Genomic DNA, 26,336 nt, shown 5'->3' with positions numbered 1-26,336 from the left:
TGGGAACTTAGCAAATGTCACTAACATACAAACCTACCACATTAATAAATGGGAAATGAGTGTTATGTATTGACAAATGGCATTGTATGATCGTCACAGAAAATTGTTGGATTTAAAATGTTTTTTTTTTTTGTTTTTTTTTTTTAAATTGGCAAAATCAAATTCTATTTTTTAAGTATTCCTAACATCAGCTCAACTCTGGCAAAACAACAAATAAGAGGGACCAAACAGAAACAAAACAGCACTGACAGAATTGAGCAGGTAAATCAGCTGAAATGAGTGATTAAAATCAGCTGAAATAGAGTGCTTCTATGATTCTGTGGTAAGTGTTATGACACTGTTTGCAGTGCAGAGTTGTTTGTTACCTGGTTTAATGCCTTGATGGCTGTTGTTTCTTTCTGCACAGGACACAGCAGCGCGTGTTCGTGGCAGAGGCGCGGAGCAGCCACGCGCACAGAGCAGCGCTCGCCCACTGCCATCTTGTAGCACCTCTTCTGGTCTTCCAGATTGCCCTCTCTCCCAACAATTATCTTAACCTTAGGACTGTCAAAGTTAGCAAAAATGGTAAAGATGTCCCTCTGATGTACTTTTAGTTCTGCGCACTTTTTTTTTTAATCACATCTGCAATTACTGTGAAGTAGAAAAGGACCTTGAAAGGGTCACGCATCTATAAAACCAATATAAAAACGTTCCCTCCGGAGAAATAGTTCTTTGCCCCCTGGTGGTGAATTAATTTTGAAAAATATTACAAAACACTTTTAGGAAAATTTACTTGAAATGAAAAATAAATGTTAATTGCTTCATTGAATACAAGTAATAATACACTGCTAAGCAACACTTAATGTGTCAAACATAATTAGAAAAAATCCTATTATGAGCAAGCTCCATCAATCTTTGATAGTCACTGCAGAATAGATTAACAATAGTTTGAAAACTGCATGAAACCTTCAATACTTTAAAATCATGTCTCTTACTTTGCTTTTTTTTGGGGGGGTTAACACAAATGTCTTAAGAATGTAATGTAGTCTTGAGAATCCCTAATTTCCAGCATTCTTACTAGAAATGAATGATGGAAATTATATTCATCCAAACAGCATCTTTACATCTGCCCCTCTCTGTATGTTGTCCATACATTGAGAGCTCCCACTCTGGGTCACTAGAAAAACATTCCCTGAATAAAACTTTTAAAATAGCATTACATAATTCTCAAAGTTGTCGAAGGGTTTTCAGCTTGCATATGCCAAGCATCTCCATATGTGAATAGACTACCAGCATGTCATTCCTGGAATAGTAATAACAAAATTAACACTGGTAGTCACCCACTTGCAATTTTAGCCACAGATAATTTTGAAAGGTGTCAAGAATACATTGTTTAAAAATATTCCATTAGCCTTCTAATCACTGATTTTGTTCTGTCTTTTAATTGTTGTGCCTCCAAAACTTCTCCCTGAGAGTGCTTCCCCACTGATCCCCGTTGATGTTCTTCTTCAGAAAAATATATATTAAAATTTAATGGCAGGCTATTGTCATGCAACAAAACATTATACATTTATGCTGGGAAAAAGCCATTTATAATGATCAGGGCTTTCATATGTTGGCTTTACACTATTAGGATATGGCTCCTAAGAATATGGCTCATATGAAGATGATCTGAGTGTATTACCACATCGTGTATGACGGTAATGTGGCTTCAGGTAGTTTTTGAGTTTGGAAAACAGCATCAAACGTATGGCATGCTCAGTAGGCACTATTGGATTTTGGCACTAATGATGTAACATGAAGAAAAAAAAAAAAAAAGGAGCAATGTAGCTAAAAGAGATGACTGAGCTGCCCAGACCAGGCACAAGTGGGTTATTTCCTAAATAATATTCTTTCATGTCTGATGGACTGCAATGTCTTTCTGGTTTTAGCTCTGTTGCTTTTGCTTCTCGTCCCATTCCCACATTTCTTTCTCATTACTTTGACTTATGTCTGACCTAAGGTAACAGCTGGTGTACACGAAAGGCATATTCCCTACAAATCTTTCAGTGGGCAGGGCTGCTGTAAAGTGGTCCGGTCCCCACTGTCCTTCTTTTCCCGCTGCCACACTGGATGTCATCTTCTCTCCGTCTCCATTCCGTTCGCCTGACCGCGTGGCTAAACGCTAAACTGCATCTGCAAAACGATCTGACTTTAGAAAAAAATCCCTTAAAAAGGCAATAGCCAGGCCGCTGGCCTGCCGGGATGGAGCACGGCTCCGAGCAGGGCTGCGCGGCCCCGCCGCTTCGGCAGCAGAGCCTGCTCTTCCGGTGCGCGTCCCGCGGCGCTCCTGCCCGCCGGGAGACAATTCCTGCCCGCCGGGAGACCATTCCTGCCCGTCTCTGCCCGGCCCTGCTGCCGGCGCAGCTGCTCGCCCTCGGCTCTCCGGCTCCAGCGGGGTTTTGTCCACTGGAAAAGCCGCTTTAAGTCGGGCTGTTTCCTGCCTGCTCTGCCCCCTTGCTCTTGCTCCCTCGTCGGGGCTCGCTGTCCCCGTGGTTGTGGGAGTGCAGCTGTTCGTGCGTTGAGTTGTAAATTGGATCAGTGAAACATCTGAGTCTTTCTGTGCGTGTGTACGTATGTGTGCGCGAGTAGTTGTCTGTTGGTGGTTTTTTTGGTTTTTTTTTTTTTTTAAGCTGGATCACCTCACTCGTTCGACTTCCAACGTGGCCCACAAAGAGCTGAACGAGCGCAGCTTAGGAGGCAGGGAGCAGAGGTGGGAAGCAGCGCCTGGGCTGGGGGAGGGCGCAGGAAACTCTCCAGCCCGCTTTGTGAGCAGAGAGAGGTTCCCCGTGACTGTGCAGAACCACGCCGAGCACCCACACTAGCCAGCCAGGAGAGAGAACTGGGACAGACCCCAGCCTGTTCCAGAGTGGCTCTTCAACTGCTGGAGATAAGGCTTTATCTAAGAAAAGGGGTGGTCCCTTAATAAGCGCTTTCCCCCAGACGTCTGCTATTCATTTGAGACACCGAAATCGCAGGCTCTAGCGATTCAGAATATGATCGTGTGAATCCTACTGGGCTTGTGAAGCACGTTGGTCTTTCAGTGCTGTTAAAAACACTAATAATAACTGGTTCATGCCTTGGGCACTACTGTCAATTAGTGTCAGAACAGAGATTTGTTTAAACAAATTATTTCTGTATACGCTTCTTTCCCTTACGCTTTGTAAAGTAGAGCTTCGTGATCGAGTGGACCTGTTTCAGTGACAGCTGTCTGCGTGAGTGGGCAAATTTGGGGCACAGAAAGGAAATGCTATCCTTGCCTTCACAGCTCTCTATGAACTTCAGTTAAAGGAGCTGCCCAGCTGCAGAGCCTACATACAGGATTAAAAACTCTTCTCTCATCTTCCAGCAGTTAAAATGTCATGGCTGAGTCACAGGAAAAAGTACTAATACTTCCCAGCAGGAGTAATTTTAGGCAATGATGAATAAGCCATGTGTAATCTTTTACCTTCCCCTCTACTTTTGTGGCAGAGTTTGCAATAGTGAGATTTAAATCTTCATCACCAGTCTCCCAACTCACCTGCCTGTGATGTCTCACATGCTCATAGAGAGGCCAAGCATTGCTGAATTTGATTATGTTTGTTCTATATTTTAAATCTTTCTCTGAAGGCAAGAGAGAGAACTGACTTGTATATTAACTGGGTTTTTTTTTTATATTGGGGAGGCCTAATGTGACTTTAATTGAAGTGCTGGAGAAGGGGGAAGTACTCTTCATTACTCTCATGACTTTAAAGAAGAAAGCTGAAGGAGATTTCATTATTATGAAAGCACTTATAGCATTTAAATAGTATTTTCAGCATTTTCTTCCCAAAATTTCAGCATTTATGCTTGGAGTACAGAACAATTTTAATGCAAACATTTAAACTAATCTCATAGTGTAGAATTTCTTAAAAATCCCTTTTGGAAATGTTCAGTGCAGTATTAGGCCTTCTGTTCCAATGGTTTCAGGAGCAGAATAAAAATGAGTTTCAAATTTCTCACATTGTTAAAACCAACTGGAAAAATTTAACTATGCTAACTTAAGAGATCTCTTAAATATGTATTTTAGATAATCATAATCCCATTAACATCAGCACATTTTTCCCCCTATTATTCTTTCCAAATTCACATTCCTCTTGACCAAAAGAAGCCATAATTTATCTGAAGAATTCTGAGGTATTTCTTTTAAAATAGCCATTATCTGCTGTATTCTCAGAAGCATTGGTGCCACAAGCCACCTGCAATTTGTAATCAGTGTTAGGACAGGTTTCCCTGGTCTCAGTAGAATGGAATAAGTGACCTGTTTTTATCAGATGTTTTGAAGGCTTTTTTAACAGTTTCATCAAGAGCAGCCAGAGGTTGGTTTTGAAAGGAGTAATTTTTCATAACAAATTCCAAATGCTGAAAAATAAGATCAAAATAACAAATGCTTCTCTTCAAGGTTCATCATTGCACTACATCAGCTTAACTAAGGAGGCTCAGAAGCTAATGAGGCAAGAGGAAATAGAAATGAAAAATACAAAACAATTCAGAAGAAAAGGAGAATTTGGAAGTATTTGTTAAGGGGAATGAAATATCACTAATCTCCCATTTTAAAAAATCTTCCACCTGGTTTAAAAATAAAATAATGCTACCTTATTGAACTCTTTATTTGCCCCTGGTTTCTGAGGATACTTTGCATTTTTAAACTCTGTTCTACAACCTTATGAGTAGGTAATGTTTTGAATCCAAAGGTGGTATTTTTGTGCAGTAAAGCTTGAGACTTGAAAGAAAGGATAATGTAAATATACAGGGCAACAAATTTATACTGTGGATATTGGCATGAAAAACAGAACAGATTAACAAAGTAAGGACGTGGGAAGAAACTGATCTATACCAGGTTCAGTTGCTCCAGCCAAACAAAGCAGCTGACAAATTAACTAGCCAATGACTTTACTTTGTCATTCTCTAAAAAAGGACATTTTTGGCTTTGTGATCAAGCTGGAGGAACCTTTTTTTAAGAGTATAAGAATGAACAGCACCTTTTTGTGAAGTGTAAGTTAAAAGGGTCTATATAAGACACTGTTGGCTAAATTATAATTTCCTAGCAAATGGGTTTAGGACTCTCTTCAGAAAGCGGAGCCTCAGGCAGAATTGTGATCCTAAAAGCCCAGTGGGCATACATATGGGATATGGAAACATGAGTTTAAATATCAATCTAATTAATATTTAAATAGTTTATACAAAAGGGAACAGTTTCAATAGTAGAGAATACCTAAGACTATTCTCTACTTTATGAGTTGGAAAATTGATAATGGTTACGTTGGTCCAACTCTTTACTCAGAACTGAGCAGAGTGTATTTTAAAGCCACATCCTGGTATTCCCATGGAGTATCCAAGGAAGCACTCTGCTGTACAGTGGTTCTGTAAATGGTAGCTAGCTCCTCTTAGTTGAATTCAGGTGCAGATAAGATTGGCATTTGGGATTTTTTTTCTTAAATTGCAAACCCTATTTTTAAAATTTAGTTCATGGATATTTTTCAGATGAGTGAATCTCTCTTTTCTTAAAAAGATTCCCAGAGTGAGTTATTAACCAGACCTAGTTTCGAGAGAGACGAAACAGATGGGGTGTGCCGAGGAGTCTGCCCGTGCCAGAGAAAAGTGATTTAATGCTGATAATTTGTATTGTTCGGCCATTAAGTTTCCATCTAATTTCTCATCTAGCGTCCCAGGTGAAACATTTCACATTAATTTAAGCTAGGAAAGAACCAAAGGTTCGGAGACCACACCTTAAATATCGGGGAGTACTAACAAGAGGGTGGAGCGATTTTAGGCTAAAATAGGTGACAGGAGTCAAACACGCCCTTAAGGAGTTCATGAAGGCAGAAAATCGAAACAGGATTCAGCGCGCGGGGCCTCGCGGGCACCGCCGGCCCCGCAGACACCACGGGGGTTCCACGGCCACCGCGAGGGACCGGAGCCGTCCCCGTGGGTCGTGGGTGTCCCCGTGGGTGTCCCCGTGGGTGTCCCGGCGCTCCCGCTGTTCCCGCCGGGAAGGGCGCGCGACGGGGGAAGGGCGGGGCGGGGCGTCCGCGCGCACAGAGCTCACGCCAGGAGCCGCTCGCGCCCTTCCCCCTCCGGCCTCTCCATTGCGCGAGCGCCGGCGGTTGCCGGGGCGCGTGACGTCACGAGCCGCGGAGGCGGTGATTGGTCGGGCGGGGGGCGCCCCCCCTCGCCCCTCCCCCGCCGTGGGACCGCCGCTGCCGGGGTCGGGCCGGGCCTCGCGCGTCCCCTCAGTGCAGAGCGGCCGCCGCGGCGAGCGCGGCCTCCGCGGAGCCCCCCGGGCACGTCCCCGCTCCGCTGCCGCCATCGCAGGCGGGGGTCATGGCCCGTCTGCGGCCCACGCCGCGCCCTCGGCTGCTGCCGCTCGTGGCGCTGCTGGCGCTGCTTGCGCCCCGCGCCCGCGCCTGGGACAGCGGCGACCTGGAGCTCTTCGACCTGGTGGAGGAGGTGCCGCGGAACTTCTACGACTTCCTGGGGGTGCAGCAGGTGAGCGAGGGACCGAGCCCGCCGCCCCCTGCCCTAGCCCGTTCCCACGGGCCCCGCCGGTCACGGCTGTCCCTGACCCCCAGCGCAGCTGCCCGGCTGCCCCCGCCGGCCCCTCGCCCGCTGGCCTGGCGCTGTCACCCTCCTTGTGCCGCGGCCCCCGGGCCCCGGCTCCCGCGGGTCGGGGCAACGCGCCTGTCCCTTTGCAGCTCTCTCCTCCCACTGCGGGAGCTCTGCTCCGCTTCAGGTACCGCTCTGTGGCTTCTCCTTCCTGCCCCACCATCAATCAGCCCTCCCTCTCTCACACCTTTGTGTGTTCCTACTGCCTGTTGCTTTTCTGGACATATCTCATTTTCTCCAAATGTATCTACAGCCAGACAAAAGTAGCTTCTGGGGTTTTCACACTTCCCATTCATGTCGTCGGTATGGCAGTTTCTCACCTTTCCCTCCTTCTGCATAGCTGCTATGTCCTTATCTTAAGATTGTGCATCACCATGTGTTACAGCTCATATTTTCTCTCACTCATGCCATGTGGTAGACTGTGACCCTTTGCTGTGTTAATGGCTTGTAGATGGTTATATTTGTTTATTTTCCATGTATCTTGGTTATTGTGTGTGGTTTTCACCTCTCTTTCATAACTAACACCTAACATTATCTTAAAAGAATTTATTATGCAGCTTCAGTTAATTTTTTATGCCAGTGTGGTCAAGACAGAAACTCCTGTTAGGAACACTTCTATCCCGGGGTTCGTGTGTACATCTTGGATGTGGTTGCTGGTTTCACTGCCGCTTGGCATCTTCAACTTGTAACACATGTCTGGGCTCCCATGGTGCCCTTTCTTTTCTCTAGATGCTCTGCTCTATGTGTGACCCTACTCAGTGTCTCTACATGCATCTTAACCACCTTTTTTACTTTCTTCCAATCGGTGTTCTTCTCCTCAATAACGAAATACACAATTCTTTATATGCTACTACTTCACTCAGAATCCCCAAAAGACATTTTGCTCTTTCTCTGTCTCCTAGTGCACTCTGTACCCCGATACTTTCCAGTGCTGTATTCTGGGGATTGATCCTATTTAAATGGCTTCCCTGTCAACCTTATAGTTTATTCTAATGTAGTTCTTGTAGATTTTGAGAACAATGACTGTATTTACAGGTGCATTTCACTGAGATCATATCTAAAAAGAGAGGGAAGATGTCTGCAATATATGTGTCCAGCTTTGGAAACTACTGGCTGTGGTTGTTCTGATTCTGTTTCGTCTCTTTCTTTCCTTCGGTCCTTCTTAAGCATCCAGTGTTAAATACTATGGAATACCATCATCTGTACAAAATAGCAAGCACTGCTATTCATGTTTCATTTTCAAGACCCTAAAAATCTAGGTGTTAATTCTCAAAGACAATTTTAGTGTTAGATAATGTAGGAATGCAAAACTTTGTTTCTGTTAGTGATGTTCAGGTATGCAACTCTTTGTTAACATCTTCCACAGTCCTTTCTTCTAGGGCCAAATCTCTACCTTGCCCTGTATGTTTAGCAAATTGTTAATTTTAACAAGCAAATATTCTTCTAGTTCACATTTCTACTCCTAGTCATAATGGCAAACTTGTATCACTTGTAGCGTGGGAGCAAGGAAAAAGTTGGTGGAAGTGCAACACCAATGAAACCCAGTATTTTTGGGTTTTTTTGTTTAAAGTGGTCACTCACCTTGTCATTATAGCCAAGACTGGAAGTGTACATAGTGCTGATACTTGACACATGCAGCAGAATAGACCTGTGAGTGGAATAATGGAGTATGCAGTGTTGGGAGTTGAGCTTCAATAAGAAACTGTAAGATTGGAAAATGCTGTGTGGATTTACAGGTTCTTTCACTCTGTATCCTTTGTTCCTGCTGCTTGGTTCTCCAGCTCTGACCCATATCTGAAACTTCCAACAAGATCCTTGTGTCATCCTGAAGGGATGTTGTCTTGCAGTGCCTCGCTAGGCAGCTGCTGCTGTTCAAGTTACCTTATGGGAAGGGTAATTGGTCCTGTGACAGGATCAAGGGAAGTGCACAAATCTCAGGTGTGCTGTATCCTACCCTGGATGTCTCAACACAAAACTGTCTTTTACCGTCATGTCTCAATGTGATGTTTGCACATTTCTTCAGGTCTTCTGCTATTTTTTAATGCTGTGGTTTAATGGGGCTTATTAATTTTGTATGTCATTATTTTTTTGGTTGGGATGCTTTTTACTGTAGTGCTGTAATTTCACTTTTTGGAGTTCTGGTACTAGAGGTTTCCTTCCCTGAGTTCAGGTGGTTTTCTTGTCCACAAGAGTTGACTGTGTGTGGCAATAACCTTTATGGCCACACCTTTGAACTTTTTAATTATCTTTCATTCATCAAAGCTTGCTTTTCCTCCCACCCATTCTTATTTCATTGCCTTGTATCATGTCCTGATAATCTCTTCTTCCTTTATGTACTTCTGGGAGAGGGAGTACTTCTCCATTATGCAGGATGTATCTTCTACATCTGAGATATGGATGCTCAACTGTGTTTGTTAACACTGATGTATCAGGGCTGCCAGACTTCTTCTAAACATGTCATCTTTTTTTTGAAAAAATATAGGGAATGACTCCAATGCTTCCTTAAGGCATTAAAGCAGCTTAGATTTTGATGGGAGAATTGTGGCACTGATTGTTGAACTCATACACGATGGCAGAAGCTGATGTTGACCTCAACTGACAAGATGAAGAAGGCATTGTGGGAAGTGCTGTAGCTCTCAAACATGCTTTGGTGAAGCCTCTGCTGTGTGGGTTTTTTCACTCAAATTGGAGAAAAATGATTAGGGTTTTGTTTTGTTGCTGTTCTATGCTTGCAGGAGTATGGATTTTGTGTTTTGTCATTTTGAGGGCCTTGTGGAAGCCTCCTGGCATTGCCAGGTAACTCATCCAGATCTGGTAAGGTGTTAAGTTTGAGCTGCTGTAGTGTTTTCTGTTATCAGTGGCAAAGATAGAGGGTGATCTAAGTGAAGTAATTGTTACGGTTCTGAATGTGGAATCACAAAGTAAGAGTAAGATCGTGACTGTCTTGTCTGTTAAATAACTGACTTTTGTTCCTGATTTCAAAGAGGGATGGCTGAACAATCTACAAATGCCCATGGAATGGTTGAGGTTGGAAGGTCTCTTCTTGTCCAACCTCCGAGTGTTAGGGGTGAGCACCTAGATTAAGAAGTATCTGATTTTTATATAAGGACACAATCTGTCTATTTGGGTTTTTATCAGATCTAATAGTATGATAGCATGAGAAAGTCTTGCATTGTTATGTTGTTACTATTGCTGTTCTGACCAATGTGGGAATTGCTCTACCTTCCCTTTCTTTGATGGTACTTAAATTGATGATGTAATTAACTTAAATGACTCATATAAAACATTGCTGGTTTCAAGAAGTTCGACCTAGCAGGATGGGGATGTAATCCTTGGCTTGAGAAAAGGTTGCATTTCCCTGTCCCCCAAGTGGTTACTGAAGAAAAGAGAATCATAACTCTTGATAAATCTGATGTAATAATAATTTCATTAATCACATCAATATAGCCAGTTTCAAACCAACAAAGGAATCAGGACCAAATAGTATTCATCTAAAAACTCAGATGAAGCAGCAGAATTAAACCAGAGGCTATGCAGACTCTAATATGGTGACCAGTTACCTGAGAATGAGAACATAGAAATGTGATGTTAACTTTTTGGAAAAACTCCAGGAAGATATGAGGATCTTCCACATACAAGCTTGTATGGTGGACAAATGAATAGGTCAAGTTAATGTTACAATCTCTTACAGCTTTTAATAGTTGATACCTTCATGACTATGATATGCTTAGGATGAATCAACTTTGCATCAGTTGAACCTGTGGCTCTCCTTCCCAAAATATGCTTTTGATTATAACTTGCTAATATGGCTTCAAGGGAACTATTTGTTCCTCTACTTTTTTTGGCTTGCAGCCAGGAAGGTACTACATGCCTCTGAATGTTTTTTGAAATTTTGTGATACGGTTCTTGGAAACAAAGGATCTGATCAAGAAATTTTTAGGGAACAGTTGTTTGTGAAGGTGTATTAGAATGCTTGAGCTGTACTGCTGGAATTGAGCTGCGTGGAGCCGTGTGTTGTGTGTTAGGATCAAGGAAGGTCTGCATAAGGCTTTGGCTTCCATGGTGATCACATAAGGGAAGGGGTTGGTGTTGAAAGTTCTGCTAGGCCTGTTCATTGTAGGGAAGCAAACACAGAAAGATTCTCTGAGCGCTCTTTGAGGCAGTGGAAGAGGCCCTGGGAGCTCTGGTTCTTGAGGGAGAGTTAACAAGCAGGACTTGCTGGCCAGCATAGTGAATAAATATGTAACCTGAAAAATGTTGAGAGGAATATTTTCTTCAGTATTGGCTTATGCCTTTCTTATGGCACGTGAGCTACGTATTGAGCTAGGCTCTAATGTGTTCCTGTGGCTTTACTGTAGAGAACTAAGAGTATTATATCCACTGCAAGAGGATGGGTTTGGTAGATGATGTTGCAGCACAAAGTCAGAACTGTGTGTGCAGAGCCTGATTTTGGTCTGACAGCCTGTGAGACCTTGGTATGTTAGCAACTCCAAGAAAGTGCATGACATAAAAACCAAGGAGTTGAATTTCTATGGCTGTGGGAAACACAACCTCTCCAGATGAGCTGGATGTGCTGGGCTAATAGGCTTCTTTCAAGAATGCTGGAACAGATGAGCTGTTGTATACTATGTTGAGTAGCAGGATCTGACAGGGTTATGTCTGTAGAATGTAATGTTTGCAGTGTTTGGTGCTGTGGAACTGATGTCCATACTGTTTGCATTTCAGGGATTTTTTTTTTCTTGTTGTTGAACTAATTCCAGTTTGGCTGCATGAACTCAATGCCTGTTTGTGTTGAACATGCTGTTTGTGCTCTTGGTTTCACACCTTGTGGTTCAGTTCTCTCCAAAAGGAATCCTGTTCATCCACTCCAGCACTGCTTCATGATATGCAGCCAGTAGGTACAATAAAGCAGTTTGATTTACACATGCACTCCTGCGCTGCACTAAAAGTATGAGGTAGCTGCACCTTTAAGACTGTAGTTTCTAGTAAATTGCTGACACTGAATTTTACCTCTTGGCATTGCTCTGTAGGAAAAGGAATGAATACCACAACAAACTGTGGCTTTTATGGTATTATCTAGTCTGGAGATGGAAGAAAACTCTCAGTAAGATGTTTCTATGTGGATTGTTTTATGGAAAGGCATTGGCTGATGGCATGCAATGCATACATCACTGCAGTTCAAAAGTTGTGTATTTGTATGTTGTATAAGTAAAGTTCTTGGACATAGATTTAGTAACCTATTTTTCAGAAATAATGGCAATCTCAGAAGTTGTCAGTGTTGTTTTGTCTGGCCCTGCCATAGTTCTGGCTTTGAATTGGTTATTGTCCAGAAAAAAATCTACGTTAAACTATTTTTTCTGAACTTCTGGGGAACTTTGAGTACATAGATTGGTCCCTTCAAGTAGGAAAAAACAGCTCTCCCTCTTGTGTATCTGTCCAAGGAATACTCTCAAGTCCTCATCAAGAACAGCCTACCTGTACCCATGCAGTTTTGTCTTTCCTTGCAGGCAAGGTGTACATAACTAGATCAAAGAAGGAGGGAAATAAGGAGGGGTAGCCCAGAGTCTGTTTGTTCTTCCCAATGACAAGCTGGATCACTCTCCATAGATGTATTTTGGTTGCTCTTCTACACTTCAGACTGTTCTCTTCCCTGCTGCGTTTTGAGGTTAATGTATGTGGGTGCAGTGTTGCTAAAATCATGGAGTGTGCATCGTCTGCAAACGTTTCAGCAAAAATCTAGTAGTTCAGTCTTTCAAGTTTTGGAAGTATTTCATCAAGTGAGACAAAACTTCACTTGCGTGTGATTATAACATTACTTCTTCAGATGACTGTGTCAAAACTATGAGCTGTAAGCTATTCCTGCTTTGTTTTGTAAGATTATTTTATTGTATGACAAATAAGATATTCACTGTGACCTTCAAAAGTGTGCTGTGGAATGACATGGAGCCATGTAGCACCTTGGTATCTCACTCATTTCTGACGAAGAGAAGTTGTTCAGCTAGTGATTAAACATCATGTCTAATGTTCTCAGCGTGTTCTGAGATTGCTCTCTACTTCTTGTTCAAAGTATATGTTAAGGAGATCTAAACTGGAAGGCATTAGATTTTAATGCACTGTCAATTGCAACATGAGAATTCTCAGTTAGATGAAATGTTTCCATTTTCTTGCTCCAAGCTTTCAAAAATAATTAACTTCCATAGCACACAACTGATAATACACAACTGGGTGATAGTAGTAGCAGACCTTTATTTAAACACTGAGGGATTTTAGTAATTCCTGAAACTGTATTTCTTGTAAGTCCATGAATGTGCTGTCAGCATTGAGGCAGTAATAGTCCATTGTACTGGTTCAAAAAAAAAGTATCATCAGAAAATCCAGTTTTGTTTCTGGTGGCTTTAGCTGTAATGTCAGTGTATTCCATAAAAGTAATTGTGTGTTTTTTCTTAGTATGTTACTGGGACACAGTTTTGCATCCCTTTATGGTTAAAACTTCCTTTCTGAATATGTTACTTGTAAGTTTTACATGGAACTGAGATTTTCAGCAGTTCTGAAACTCTGCTTGTCCCAAAAGATGTAAATTATTAAGGTTGTGTGAAGTCATCATTGATATTATTCACTTGGATCTTATAGAACAAAGTTGTTTCGATTTTGAGTAGTTTAATGGCTTGTAAGAGTCACCATAGAGAAGTGCTAATGATAACTGCAGCATTTATAACTGGGGATGGTGCAGAGTACAGGTTTCTGTGTGTTTTGGGATTTTTTTTAAATTGCTGAATTTACAGGTAAACTGCTGATAGATAATGTATTCTATTCTGTAAGTGCCCTGTCCTTATCTTTTTGTTCAGTGTTGTTGTGTATAAAAATGATTGAGACATCCAGACATGTAAAGCTTGTATTTTCCATAAAAATGGGGTTTCTGCATTGTTGCCGATTAAATTTCTGCTTGGATGTTGTCCAAGAAATTTTTTTTTCTTTCACTGTTGTCTCCTTTTTTCAAGACACAAAAGTGCTTTGGAATCTACCAATTTAGGTAGTTTTAAAGACACTTACTCTTAACTTTCCTTGACAATTCACTCATGTAGTACTTTCCTGCTTTCTTTCAGGTTATCTTTTTCTTCTTTCTTGCTGTTTAGAAGAGCATACAGCAGTAGGAAATTATTATGTTTGGGAACCCAAGGGAGCTGACAGTTTTCAAAGTGCTGTAGAAAGGACAAAACAAGCAGTCTTGAACTGGTTTGGTTTTGTTTTTTTTTCTGTCTGCAGCAGCAATAACATTTCAGCTTTTTCTCTCCATACTTCTTGTTTCACTAATCCTTTAAGGATGTATCCATAAAACAAATAATAGTTTGATCTTCAAACTGCACAAATAAAAATTTTTTTTCCAGGTATTTCTGTGTTTGGTCTGTAATTCATTGAAGGGATTGAAGTCAATTTCTTAGTGTAGAAGGGTGGGTAACTTGTGCTGGTGCCTTTAGTGCTAACAAAAGGCTGTACATTTTATGGTGGTTCAAAATTTATCTCCTCTGCTGAAGTCCTAGGTGTGTGCCCATGTTGGTATCTGACTCAGCTATGGAATTGATCTAAATGGAATTTTGTAAACAACATCCCAGTGGCCCTTGTACTACTTGACTGCTGTGGATTGTAGTCACCATATTTGTCTGTAAAGCTGTGTAAAAAAAAATAAATCATAGAGGCAGCCCTAATATCATTCTGTTGAATGATAAAGCTTTTATGGTTCATTTACAGTCATTTTACAATTAAGATTAACATGGTTTTCTAATCAGATCTAGAGAAAACTGTAGCTTCAAGGGAGATATTTGGAGGTATCTGTGGTGCTATTTTAACTTTAAGTATGTGGTAAAATTTAAGAAATAAAATGAGAATTCAGCATATAAGATGTTCCTTAATTGGTTTGGTGCTTCTTGTGCTCTCAGCAGAGCCCGTAACAAAGAGTCTGTGGTGCTGTTGTGCAGCTGAGCCAGTAAGAATGAGAGTATAAGTGATAACAGAGGGGTTTATTTTGTCTCTAAGAATGGGTCTGATACACATTAATTTCCTCCTTTTATTCATTTTAATATCTGAAATGTTTTGGTTTTCCACAGATCCTAGTGGGCTAACAAAATTCATGCAGCATATGAAAATCTGCAGTTTTGCTTTTGATTTGTTTCTTAGTCTTTGTGCTTTTTCTTAGCTAGATGCTGTGCAGGTTAGAAGTTTGCTTCTCTTTTTTTTTTTTTTTTCCCCTTGCAGTGTAAAATTGTTGGGTTTCCCTAAGTTATGGGGAGATTTGGGGTTTCTGTTTGTTTTGTCTGTCAGTCTTGTTTGGATGCTACTAACTCTGTTTAAAAGTGATTTGTAAACAGTCTGATGTATGTGGCAATGGGTGTATGGGTGTACAGTTATGCAAACAGTAACAGTTTAAAGTGGGATTGTATATTCCTGGGCTCTCATCTGAGGGTTTCTTAAGTGCAGGTTTCCTAAATGACCTGGTTGCAGGCCTTGCAGACTGTTCTTACTGATGTCAGATGAGAAGTGAAGAAAGTTCATATGCAGTCCCTGATAGATCTGAAATTCATCCTTATCAGTGTTTATCTGCAAAATCTGTGGAAGAAACCAGATGATGCATAGGAGCTGTTGAAATAGAGTCACTTGGCAATCCTTGCATGACTGAAGAGAGAAGGAAGAGCTAGAGGGGTCTTGGCACATGAGCTGTAATTGTGAAATGCTGCTGTCTCCAATACTGTTAAGTACTTTCACTTGTTGAAGGAAGCATTCAGTGCTGATGAGGACATGAGAAAGCTTATTGCACTGATTTGGGTTGAATAGCTTCTCCTTTAAGGGACAAAGATTGTTTTTACCTACCTCTAAAACTATTGCAAATAATTTTTTAAATTGTGATTGATCAATGCTTTATTACATTTTATTTATTTATTTAACCTAAATAGGTTTTATCAAATTGATCAGTTTTAATTCCATTTTATCAAACTAGCTTTTATATTCAGTAATCACCATTTCAAACTGAGTAATTTCTCTAGTGTTCTTCTGTGGGATATAAAAGCTGTGATGGGAGAGTAAAAGAGTTTGTATGCCATTTAACTTTGTGACAGTCTAAGACATATTATGAGTTGCTTTACTGGAAGTTGTGTCTAACAGCGGCTGCTAAAATGTTATTCTACAAGAAAGTCTGTAAAATTTAGTCCTACATGGAAGCCTCTTCCCATTTCCTATTAAGATTTATTAAAAATCTTATTCAATTAATGCATTTCTTTCAGTTGGTTAAAAACTTGAAAGAAATGTGTTTTCCAGTCTGAGTCTGCCTATCTATTGAATAAAATGTATTTCTTCTGTCATGTAATTCGTGTGGCTTGTAGTTTCTGTTCTACTTCAGAATTTTCTATTTCTACTTTAGTAGCCTTTCCACACTCCAAGCTAAGCCAGCAACATTCAAAACAAAGTGAAAAATTCAAATGTTGGCTTGTGTCTGTTGAGAACAGAGTTTTCATAGCTGAAGTACAGATTAAGGGGATCGGCCAATCACATGTTTTTTTACAGCTTACAATGGTGAAAAAAATGAAGTTCTTCTGTACATAAATTGTACTGTATTTGAAAATTAATTGTAGCTGACTTACATTTATTCTCTCTTATACAGTACAGAGTACCCATGCTGGAGTGCACCATTACTGCATGTAGTAAATATTTTTGGTCTTTGTGCTTACTGGTTGAGTAATACTAGATGTTTAATTAGGAAGCAGTTGTGTGAGTTTTTGGTTTTGTTTTAAAGGAAATAAAAATGAAACTAATTGTCTGCTGGAGAGATAGAGACTTAACCTGTTACTGACAAGAATTTCATCAATCATGGTGAGTTTGGCTTTTCAAACACTTGTACTTATCTCTCTTACCTACAAACAGATATGATCTGAAGACACTTTAATTTTCTGGAGGAGATGCAGACCTCTGTTTAGTGACCTTAGATTAATGACAATAGCTGTTGTATTAGTTAAAAAATAATGTGATTTTTCGTGCACTTGAGAGTACTAAACAAGCTTGCCTTATCTGGCCATAGTCTGGAATTGTCTTGAGCAATGCATCCTGATGGTCAGTGAGGGCCTGCTTCCATTCCGTAGTCTTCTTGGTCTCCAGTTAGGGATCCCTCCATGTCATCCATAAGCTCCTTGGATACCTCGAAGAACTGCTGAATGCTGTCAGTGTGCTATCTGGTTTCTATTCTTGTTTCTTATTATTTATGCACTTCTGTATTATCCTTGCACTTCTTTCTTTAGTAAAAGCAACAAAACCAGTGGCAATAGATGGTGTTACTGGGGAGCACTTGTGAACATAACCATGTTTTGCAGTCCACTTGCCCCCCGTACCTCTCAGCTGCCACAGTTTCTGATTAACGATGTTCAGAGGTGCATTCCTGGTGGTACCTTTCAGTCTGGTGCTGTATAGTGGATTTGTAGAACTGTCAGCAACGTCTTGGATCACTTAGTGATTTATACTTGCCAGCTGCAAGCTCTGCTCTGTGTAGGAAAGGTGTAGCTTAAGGCCACAGTCTTACCTACACTAAATCTTATCTCTCACTTTTTTGCTAGATCACTTGGTTTGGTATTCCCTTATTTGTGTCTGGTACCTGCCCAAAACATTTAGCACCACTGCAAGCTTGGCTCTTCAGGTTGTCTTTGAAAATGCTGGATGAAGCCATTCGCAGCACCAATCCTCCAGCAGGAGATCTTTCAGCTGCCTTTTCTCTGCCCTGAAGACTGGCCACTAGACCTTGCTTTTTTGTATCCTGTTCATTAATTTTCTTTTTGTAAGAGTTTGTCCTCCCATCTTGTGTTAAGTTAGTCACTTTAATGGCCTTTGACACGGAACCTTGTCAAAAGCTTTTTCAAAATTTTTGGGTCCCTGGTGGCATTTTCTTTGCAGCACTGGCTTATCTTCTTCACCTGCAGGTGTGTAGTTTTTTATATACATTTATTTCAGCAGTCTCAGGTGATAGCTGTGGTCCTGACTTATTAGTGTCTAGTTTGTGTGGTGTAGTATGTCCAATACATATTTCAAGTTGAATTTGCTTCTCTTGACCTGCAGAGAACGCAGTTGGTGTGGGAATCTCTTGAACATCTCAAATAGAGAAGATGCATTAAGTGAATTATGAAATTACTTGTCTGTAGCTTTGTTCCTAAATGAAACTTTTCATAGTTTTGTCATCAAGCAGTCTCTAACATCTTGGTTTTGATTACATCTGAAGAAATAAAAGGGTTTTGAAAATAAAATAAATTGACACTCTAGTTTGCTTGGACAGATACAAAAGTTCTCAGTAACATGCTGGAAAGAAATAGGCAACACATTTTCTTAGCTGTGCATTCCATGAATTCTAATGGAACTGGCACAAAATTCCACCATGTTGCTGTTGTGGTTGTTTGTTATTAGACGGAAGAATAGCTGCTGTTATGCTGTTTTTCCTGTTTGATTAACTGTTTCACATGAATGATTGAGCACATTTTCATAGGAACCCAGGCTTTTAACTGAGATATCCGTAGGGAGTTCAGGAACATATCATCTGCTTCTGGTCACCTGGCTTTGGTTACTGGTCTCAACTCCATAACATCAGTCATGGACAGCAGCTCTCTTTCCAGGCAGCGAGGTAGAAGGTTTGGGCTTGTATTACTGCTCGAGTTGAGACTTCAGCAGAGTTGGTTTGTGTCCTGTCATCCCTCCCCTCCCTCCTTTTTGACTTACGCTTCCTTTATATCATAGTAAATATGTGGATTTATTATTTTGGTATTGCATAAATCACAGTGAAGACTTCAATTTTGTGTTCTCTATCGGGTGTTGACATTGTGAGGAGAAACATGACAGGGTTTTATGAAATACCCTCACTTCTAGAAGTTTTTAAAAGGTAGAGAGTTGCTGAAATAACTTACAGCAGGGAACTTATTCGAAATAGAGGAGCTTTAATTGAACATACTAAAGCTAAAAGTTGTATCAGATAAAGGGTATTGAATTTCAAGTTTTCAGTACATTTTTTTATTATATAATCAATTTTCTTGTTCTTCTAAATAGAGTTGATGTGTTTATTGTTCAGGGACATAATAAAGTCATAGTTCTAGGTCCTATTTAAAGGAATTAAACCCTGTCTCTAATCCTGTGTGTTGCTTCCATGCTGTGCATGCACCTTGACTATCATCAAGAAATGAGAATTTAGGGTAGACTGTGCTGTTTGCTAGCATCTACATGTCTGATGTGGTACATTGAGAAGTCAAGTTTGAGAATACAAGGAAATAGTGTCTAGAAAAAAAGTGTGGGGTAGTAAAAGATGAAATTACTGTTTTTTGGGAGCAGTAGTTTTGTACATACAGTGTACTGGGTGCAGAGTTTAAATGGAGAATGTTGTAGCAAAGGTGTTGGTGGTAAATACTTCCTGTTTTAAGTTCCATTTGGGATTGTCCCTGTAAGGCTGCAGTTTGTCTTAGTATGACAGCAAATTGCAATATATAGTTAGCTTTATCTTGATTTTTAGGTACAACTGTAATATTTAATTCTCTCAGTCTCTCAAGATGTATGTTTGAGTGGACTGTTTTTACATCCAAAATGTTTAGGTAATACTATATTCTTCAATAAAAAGGGATAGAATTGGAGAGAAATGCACTTGAATTGAAAATCATGTGCTAATGATAAAGTATTTTAATCTTGATATTATACTTCCTATTTTAAATCATGCTGTTTTAGAGTTTTCAGTATGAAACTTTTGTTAGCATTTGTTTCATAATATCTAAAGTGTAAAAAGTAAATTGGGACACCTTCTGTTTAAAAAGTGCTCTTGCATAGGTTGCCATTTTGCATTGCAGAATGTTGACTTCCCTTGTAAATGCATTTGTGAAAATAAACACTGCTTAATATTGAATATGGATATCCACGTTTTCTTTCTAAGAAACATTCTTTCGTTTGTCTTCTGTGTGTTCGACTTCCTCAAAGTTCAGATTTTCAACACAAATTTTTTTTTTGTAAAAGAAAATATGACTGGTATTTAGACAACTGTTAACAGGGACATATCTCCTTAAATTTCTGACCAAAAGGAAGCAGAAGGCTGTAAAATGTGAGCGTCTTCACTTCTGGAATATGTAACATGCATTCCTGTAGCTTCTGGGGTCTCTTCTAACAGATTGACTCAAAGACACTGTCATTGAATTAATGGTATCCCATTATTATCAGGGTATTGGTTATCCTGTCTGCTGTCATGAGATATGAGAGCCTTACATGACAGCTGGTTAGACGTGATTGGATTGATACTATGGCCAGGAAAGACAGTACTGGACTAGGTTGCTTTCTGAAATTGATTTCTCAGTCAAGATAGAATTGTATCTTGATCAAGTATTCAATATTGTGCAATTCAGCTAAGACAAATATACAAACTATTTCCCATTCCAGTTGCACGTGTAGAACTTGCAGTTGTCACACAACCAAACACCCGCCCCACCCCCAATTTACGCCAGGGTTGCTTGTGTAGTCTCAGAGTCTCATTCCATTCTTGAAAGGAATGCATATATTGTAGGCATTGCCATGCTTCACCTGAGTGTGAGATTCACAGCATAGTTTAGTAAGATTATTTTTTGGACTGTCTTAAGGTAGGTAGCTTGCTCAACCAGAGATTCCTCTTGGACTCTCCACTGGCAAAAGGTGGATGGATAAAAAGATTCACATATTAAAAAACCATCAGTGTTCCTTCTGACCCCCCCGCCCCCCCCCCCCCCCCCAACTATTAGTGGATTTAGGCATGAAGGTAAGAATGCCTAAAAAGATGGAATCTAGTATTAGTTGGCAAAGCTGAAAAATAACAAACTGTCATGATAAAAATATATTTTTTGTCCAGTTAAATAGTGAAACCAGTATTGTCAGTTAAAGATGAGATGGTATGAATCCTGAAGTTGTGATAAAAAGAAAATTTAAGACTCCATGAAGGACATTGATCTGTCAGATACTCTAAAAACTTGGAAAAATCCAGTGAAATGTGGGAATTAACAGATCTTTCCCCCTCCTTCCATGCTTAACTATTGGGTTGTTGGGTTTTCTTGTGTGTGCGTGCCTGAATTAATACAAAGGAATTAGCTTGTGGGCTAGGCTATGGTAAGTGTAATGCAGATAATTTTTCAGTCCAGAAAATGGTGTTCTGACTCTCAGCCCAAGGCCTGTGCTCTGGGATTTTGGCAGTAACAGATTCATATATTGGCAGTAGGCACCTTGAAAACAGGATTCGTCTTCCCAAGGATTCTGTCTTGCAATGACTTGGTTAAAGAAAAACATCATTGAAAGAGGTGAAATAAAAATCTAGATGGGCTATACTAGTGTAAAATCTATCACTTAACCTGATGCAGGGTAGCACTTTGCTGAAGCCCAACACTGGCAAGAGGAAGGAGAGCAGAAGAATAGAATGAGCCAGCATGTGCTTGGAATAGCAAGCTACTCCAGGGAAGTTTCTTATGGTCAGTTGTGCTGACTGCCTAACAGGCTTGAGGTCTTCTATATTAAATATTTAAGATAAATATCTAATTGGTGATTTTAGCAATTTTTATTGCATGTGCTCTTGTATAACTGCTCTAAAATTGTGTTTTCAAGCATCAGGAAAAGTGCTGCAGTTTCTAATACAGCCCAAGGAAAGGAGCTAATCTTCATGAGATTCATTGCTGATCTTTTGATGACATTTTGAAGTTGCATTGTGCTTATTATGCTGTCCTTTGTTTTCTGTTTAAGTTGGACCTTGGTGGTTTTATTTGGATAAAGTATGAACACCTATCTCATGTTCTGACAAAGCCTGGTTCAGATGATGCTTTGGATGAGTTTGTCTTAAACTTCTAGGCCACAGCCTTTCTTCTAGAGTCCCAATGATAGTCCCATCTTGACAGAGAAGAGCCAAGGCAAGTTTTCTTCTGATTACCACTGGGATAACACCTGTGGCCCCAGAAAGGAAGATGATGCTTCCTTGTAGACTTCCTGCGTGTTTTGTTTTAGTTGAGCTTTGTTATATTCTTTTCCCAGAAAAGATACAAACTAAACTTCAAAATTGCCTACACTGATAATTTTTCCTTTTTTCAGTCTCTTCATTTCTCTCTAGACTTAATAACAGATCTGCCTACAAGGACTTCATTTTCTAGATTAATATTTGGCAAATGGTTTACAGTTTGTGCTGCCATTAGCTTGCTGGACTTCCTGGTGGTTTTGTTGTTGTTTTGATTTTTTTCCTTTTTTGCACGTAATTTTTCCCCCAAATGAAATCCCTTTCTTCAAACTGGTAATCCTAGAATAATGATGAAGTACAAGGCAGTTAAGTAAATGGTTTTTTGTTCTTTGGTATGCCTAAGCTAGTACTTTGCCTAAGCAAATCCCCCAGCTAGTACTGAATGTTTCTTTAAGGAGGGCAGTGTCCGGGGTCCCCTGTGGCCGCAGCTGGGAACTGCTGTGCTGGTTGTGATGCTGTTAGAGCTCTGTGAGTACATCCCAGGAACCTTCTGCACTGCAGTTCTGGAGCTGACAATTGCTCTCTATTCTTTGATGGCATTTGCCATGGCTTCTGTGCTAGTTGTTTTTTGGTTTTCTTTCTGCTCTAATTTTTAGAGGCTGCAAGAATGAGCAGTCTGACAGTCCTCTCTGTTCTGCTTGGCTTATACTGTACTTTGCCTTCTGTGTTCCTTTCCCTTTTTTATTTGTCCTCTCATTAAGAACTAGAGTTATCAATCAGGGAAACTTTATAGGGATATCTGTAGCTTTTAAAGCGCCCTTTCTCTGGTTACTTTTCTTATCAATGTATTTGATTCTTCAGAGATAGCTGCAGTCAGTTCAAACTATATATAATCATGTTTGGGAGGAAAAACTAAGGGTTTTTTAACTTCTTGTTAATGTCCAATATCTTCTGTTTGTAACTCCTAATCTTTAAGGTCATCTTTTCTCTTTATTGTGTAGTTGGTTGGTTTATTTTTAAATGTATTCCTGCTGCCATCAGATTTTACTGTGGCTTTCACTGCTTATCATAAATTCAGTCTGCCCTTTCAGCTTGGGAGCTAAAGTGGTTGCATGCACCCTGGTTAACTTACTTCAGGAACTCCCTCTTTGTCTAATCCCTATGCTTTCTGTAACTAAAATGACTGTCTAAAATTGGTTTTGGTTTTTCAGTTGGACCTGGATTGCCAAGCAACAGCCACTTAGTGTTGCCTTGATATTAAAGCTACATGTGGCTTTAGGCTGCATGTTACAGTTGCCCTGTATATTCCCATTTACCTGCAGGTGTGTAGTTTTGTCCTGACTTATTAGTGTCTAGTTTTGGTTGCATGCACCCTGGTTAACTTTTTTTGGGGGTTTTTTTTTTTTTTTTGTTTTTTTTTTTTTTTTTTTTATCCTCACATAGTTTGGCATTGTTGGTGGTGCTTTTTTATTATTTTTTTTTTAATTTTTTTTATTTTTTTTTTTGTCTTTGCCAGTTTACTGATTTCTGTTCAGTTTTTAGTCTCTTCTTATTCATGTAGTTCCTGAAGGTGCCTTTTTACTTTTGCCTGCCAGTATCAGTTCTATCCCTTCTTTCCCAAGATTGTAGAAGAAATAATTGTCCGAAGCTTCTCAATATATACTTTTATTATTTGGCTTTTTAAAGTTATTCTCAAATAAATACTTGATGTGTTCTAAATTTCAATATGCAGGTGTTGTATCAATTATTATTTTGAAGGAGGATTTTTTTACAACTGTGTTTGAAAATTTCTGGTCTAGAAACAAAGTGTCTTTGGGTGAGCAGGCTGGGTTCCAGGGACAAGTAAACACAGAAGTCAGATCTTTCAGGCTGACCTCTTCCAGCTGGAAAGTTTGACTGTCTGGAGGTTGTGTTTTAAATGGCAGTTTTAGCAGACTGCCTTGTGTGAGTCTTCTCAGCCGAGCTCTCTCTGCTCAGTTAGACGTAGGTAAGTGGCCACCCAGTACTTACACAGATCAGGTTGAATCTGTCAACTGCTGGACAGAGGATTTGATAGAAATAAATCAATAGTTCTTTCTTTACCAATGAAGTAATGATAAGGAATGGAATATCTCTGCTATCGAAACTGTTGTTGTTTTTGGGTTTTTTCTTCCTGTTCACTATTCCTTTTTCTGTTTTTAAATTTCTGTAACAGAAGTTGAATTCCTAAGCTCCATGGCATGTGCTGGTCATTGTTCTGTCTAACAGAACACCAAGAAGTCTTTGTACTTTGTCTTCTGCTATGGGCAAAATACCCAATTGGAATAACTGCTGAAAAGAAAATGTAGTGAAGTAGGATTGTGTGCATGCAGGTGCACATAGAAGGTCTTAGTGCAGTGACAATGCATGTGTGCTAGGAGGTTTATTGCAGTGGTATTCCTTGGTATTCCACCAAGGTCATGGTGGAGACCTTGTGGGCTTTCCGTAACAAAAAACACTCTGTGTGGGAGTGATGGGCAACCATGGGAGTAGTTGTACCATAAGTCACTGGAGGGTTGAAATTGAAATAATCAAGGTCTTGCAGCATGGCTCCATTCTGCTGTTACTTTGTTAGTTCTTTTTCCTATTTATTTGATCTAGACAAACCCTCCCAGTTTTTTGGTGTGGTGTGTGCTTGTTTCCCAGTAGGTCACTTGTGATTGTAGAGCATTAAGGCTTCTCCTGACAGAACAAATGTCCACAGTTGATTACAGCTGTGGAGCACAAAGAGACTGACATAGCTGCATACTTGCTGCATTAGACACTGCTGGAGAGATGAGCTGCTGTTTCACTCTTTCTTTTGAGATACTGCCAATAGGGAACACAAAGTCTGAGGAGATGTTTGTGCTGTTCCTGCTAATTATGTTATGAAACTCTTCCTAACTGCCAAATTAAATATTACTAATGCTAAGCATTACTTATATTATTCCCTTTAAAGAAATAAATTATTTTATTGTGATGCCTTTCTTTTTCGAAATCTAGTGTTGTGGAATACGGATGTAGATTTTTATGCTGTGCAATTTGAAGTAAAAATAAAGCTTATGAAAAGAGATTTGGAACCACTGTTGTTGTATGAGGCACTGTAGTGCTCTGGAGTAGATACACCAGCACTTCAATGAGAAGAACCATAAAGATTGTCAGTATTCAGTGGATATAGTTATCTCTCTACCGTACTGATCATTTAATCTGGTGATTGAGATTTTACATTTTTAAGTTCAGTTTGGGTTTCTTACCACTTGATGGCAGTGAAGGAGCTACTGTTGCCGGGCAAAGGTTCAGGGCAAGAACCATTATGAATAACAAAAGAGGAGGTACAAAGGAAGCCTCTGACATTTAATATTGTTCACATTTCTAGGTGATATTACATATACCACAAATGACAGTAGATGGAGAAAAGCCTCTAGATGGAGCTTCAGTACTTTCAATGGGGAAGAGATTTTTGTACTCAAGTGGTTTTCTCCTATTTATAATAATTGTTTCTAACAACAACTTTTCCATTTTGACCGGGAATGATACCAGACATTATCAATAAGTAATATCAGTGCTTCTGCTGTTATAAGCATAATACTTGAAGAACATACAATTCTGAAATTTTTCTCACACCTTCTGTTCAAATCCTACAACTTCTCAAGATTCTCAAGAATTCTCAGGTGTTTTAGAAATGTGTGTTGCAACATAATTATTCAAGATTTTTAAAAAAGAAGATAGTTGGATTTCACTGGTGACCAAAGAGAGAAACTTGAAAAATACTGTTTGCTGGAAACTGCCCTGCAATATTTACTGTTGTGCGTGGTCTAGTCCTGTTGAAGAAATGTTTGTTGTACCATTAAATATTACAATGCATGGATGTGTGTTTGAGGTGCTTTATTAGTGAAGGTTCTTTTGCACTTCCTACACCCATGTACACCTCTTGCCAAGCTGGTATGGGGAAATGAACCATATAATGGCCCTGCTGTAGTAATTGGCTCCACATGGGTGGACTCTAGTGCACAGACAAAACCTTATTTGAAGTAATTGGTGCTTTGTGTAGGTACAAGGGTCTGTACATGCAGATTTATTTTGGATCCTGGGTCAAACCTTGGCATTAGTAAGGGTTTCAATTTCATGCAGTGTCTTTGACGTGTAAGTGATTTTGAATGAGTATCAAAAACATCCATGCAGATGCAACTTGATTGAACTTTTTTGTTAAAATACACATAGCTAATATTTTACAGTTAGATTTTTGATTGGGTGATAAATAAAGAACTTGGTTTGTTAAGTTTTACATGTGTACAGCCTGTTAATTTAAGAGATTGTCAAAAAGCAAACTCTAAATTTGCATAATTATTGAATGTTTTAATCATTATCAACATTATTCTAGTTCTATAATAGTACTATATAAACTCACAGTTGAAAATAAGTTAAAATTGCTAGACCTATCAAATATTTATTTTGGTTTCAGATGCCATTCTTATTTTTAAAAAGCATTAAAGCACATTATTCTTCATAATTAGTATTATTCCTCATATTAACATTAGCAAGTCGAATCGATGGACTGCTGTGCTGGTTAAATGTCGTGGCAGCCAAAGCAAACTTCCTAGGGAAAATGCAAGTTTATTTTATCAAATAAGTACCAAATACAAATTTTGTCAAGTGGTAGAAAGAAAAGGTGAGAAGATGGAGTCAAAGACAGAGCAGTATTTTAGAATGATTGTTTTAGTCAGGGGAGACTCATTTGTTGGAA

General features: G+C 39.7%; 1 protein-coding gene across 1 annotated transcript in view; it reads left to right on the top strand.

Annotated features, from left to right (window-relative positions):
• Positions 1 to 6,206: 6,206 nt before the first annotated feature.
• DNAJC1 (DnaJ heat shock protein family (Hsp40) member C1) overlaps positions 6,207 to 26,336 on the top strand; it is a 107,033-nt gene continuing 86,903 nt past the window's right edge. Inside the window, exon 1 of the mRNA XM_041408617.1 lies at positions 6,207 to 6,525. Within this exon, the coding sequence (XP_041264551.1) occupies positions 6,361 to 6,525 (165 nt within the window). The 5' untranslated portion in view covers positions 6,207 to 6,360. The remainder of the gene's footprint in view (positions 6,526 to 26,336) is intronic.

This window comes from Onychostruthus taczanowskii, unplaced genomic scaffold (genome assembly GCF_017590055.1).
Source record: "Onychostruthus taczanowskii isolate IOZ18803 unplaced genomic scaffold, ASM1759005v1 scaffold3, whole genome shotgun sequence".
Taxonomy (NCBI): domain Eukaryota; kingdom Metazoa; phylum Chordata; class Aves; order Passeriformes; family Passeridae; genus Onychostruthus; species Onychostruthus taczanowskii.
This window is presented reverse-complemented; position numbering and strand designations above follow the sequence as displayed.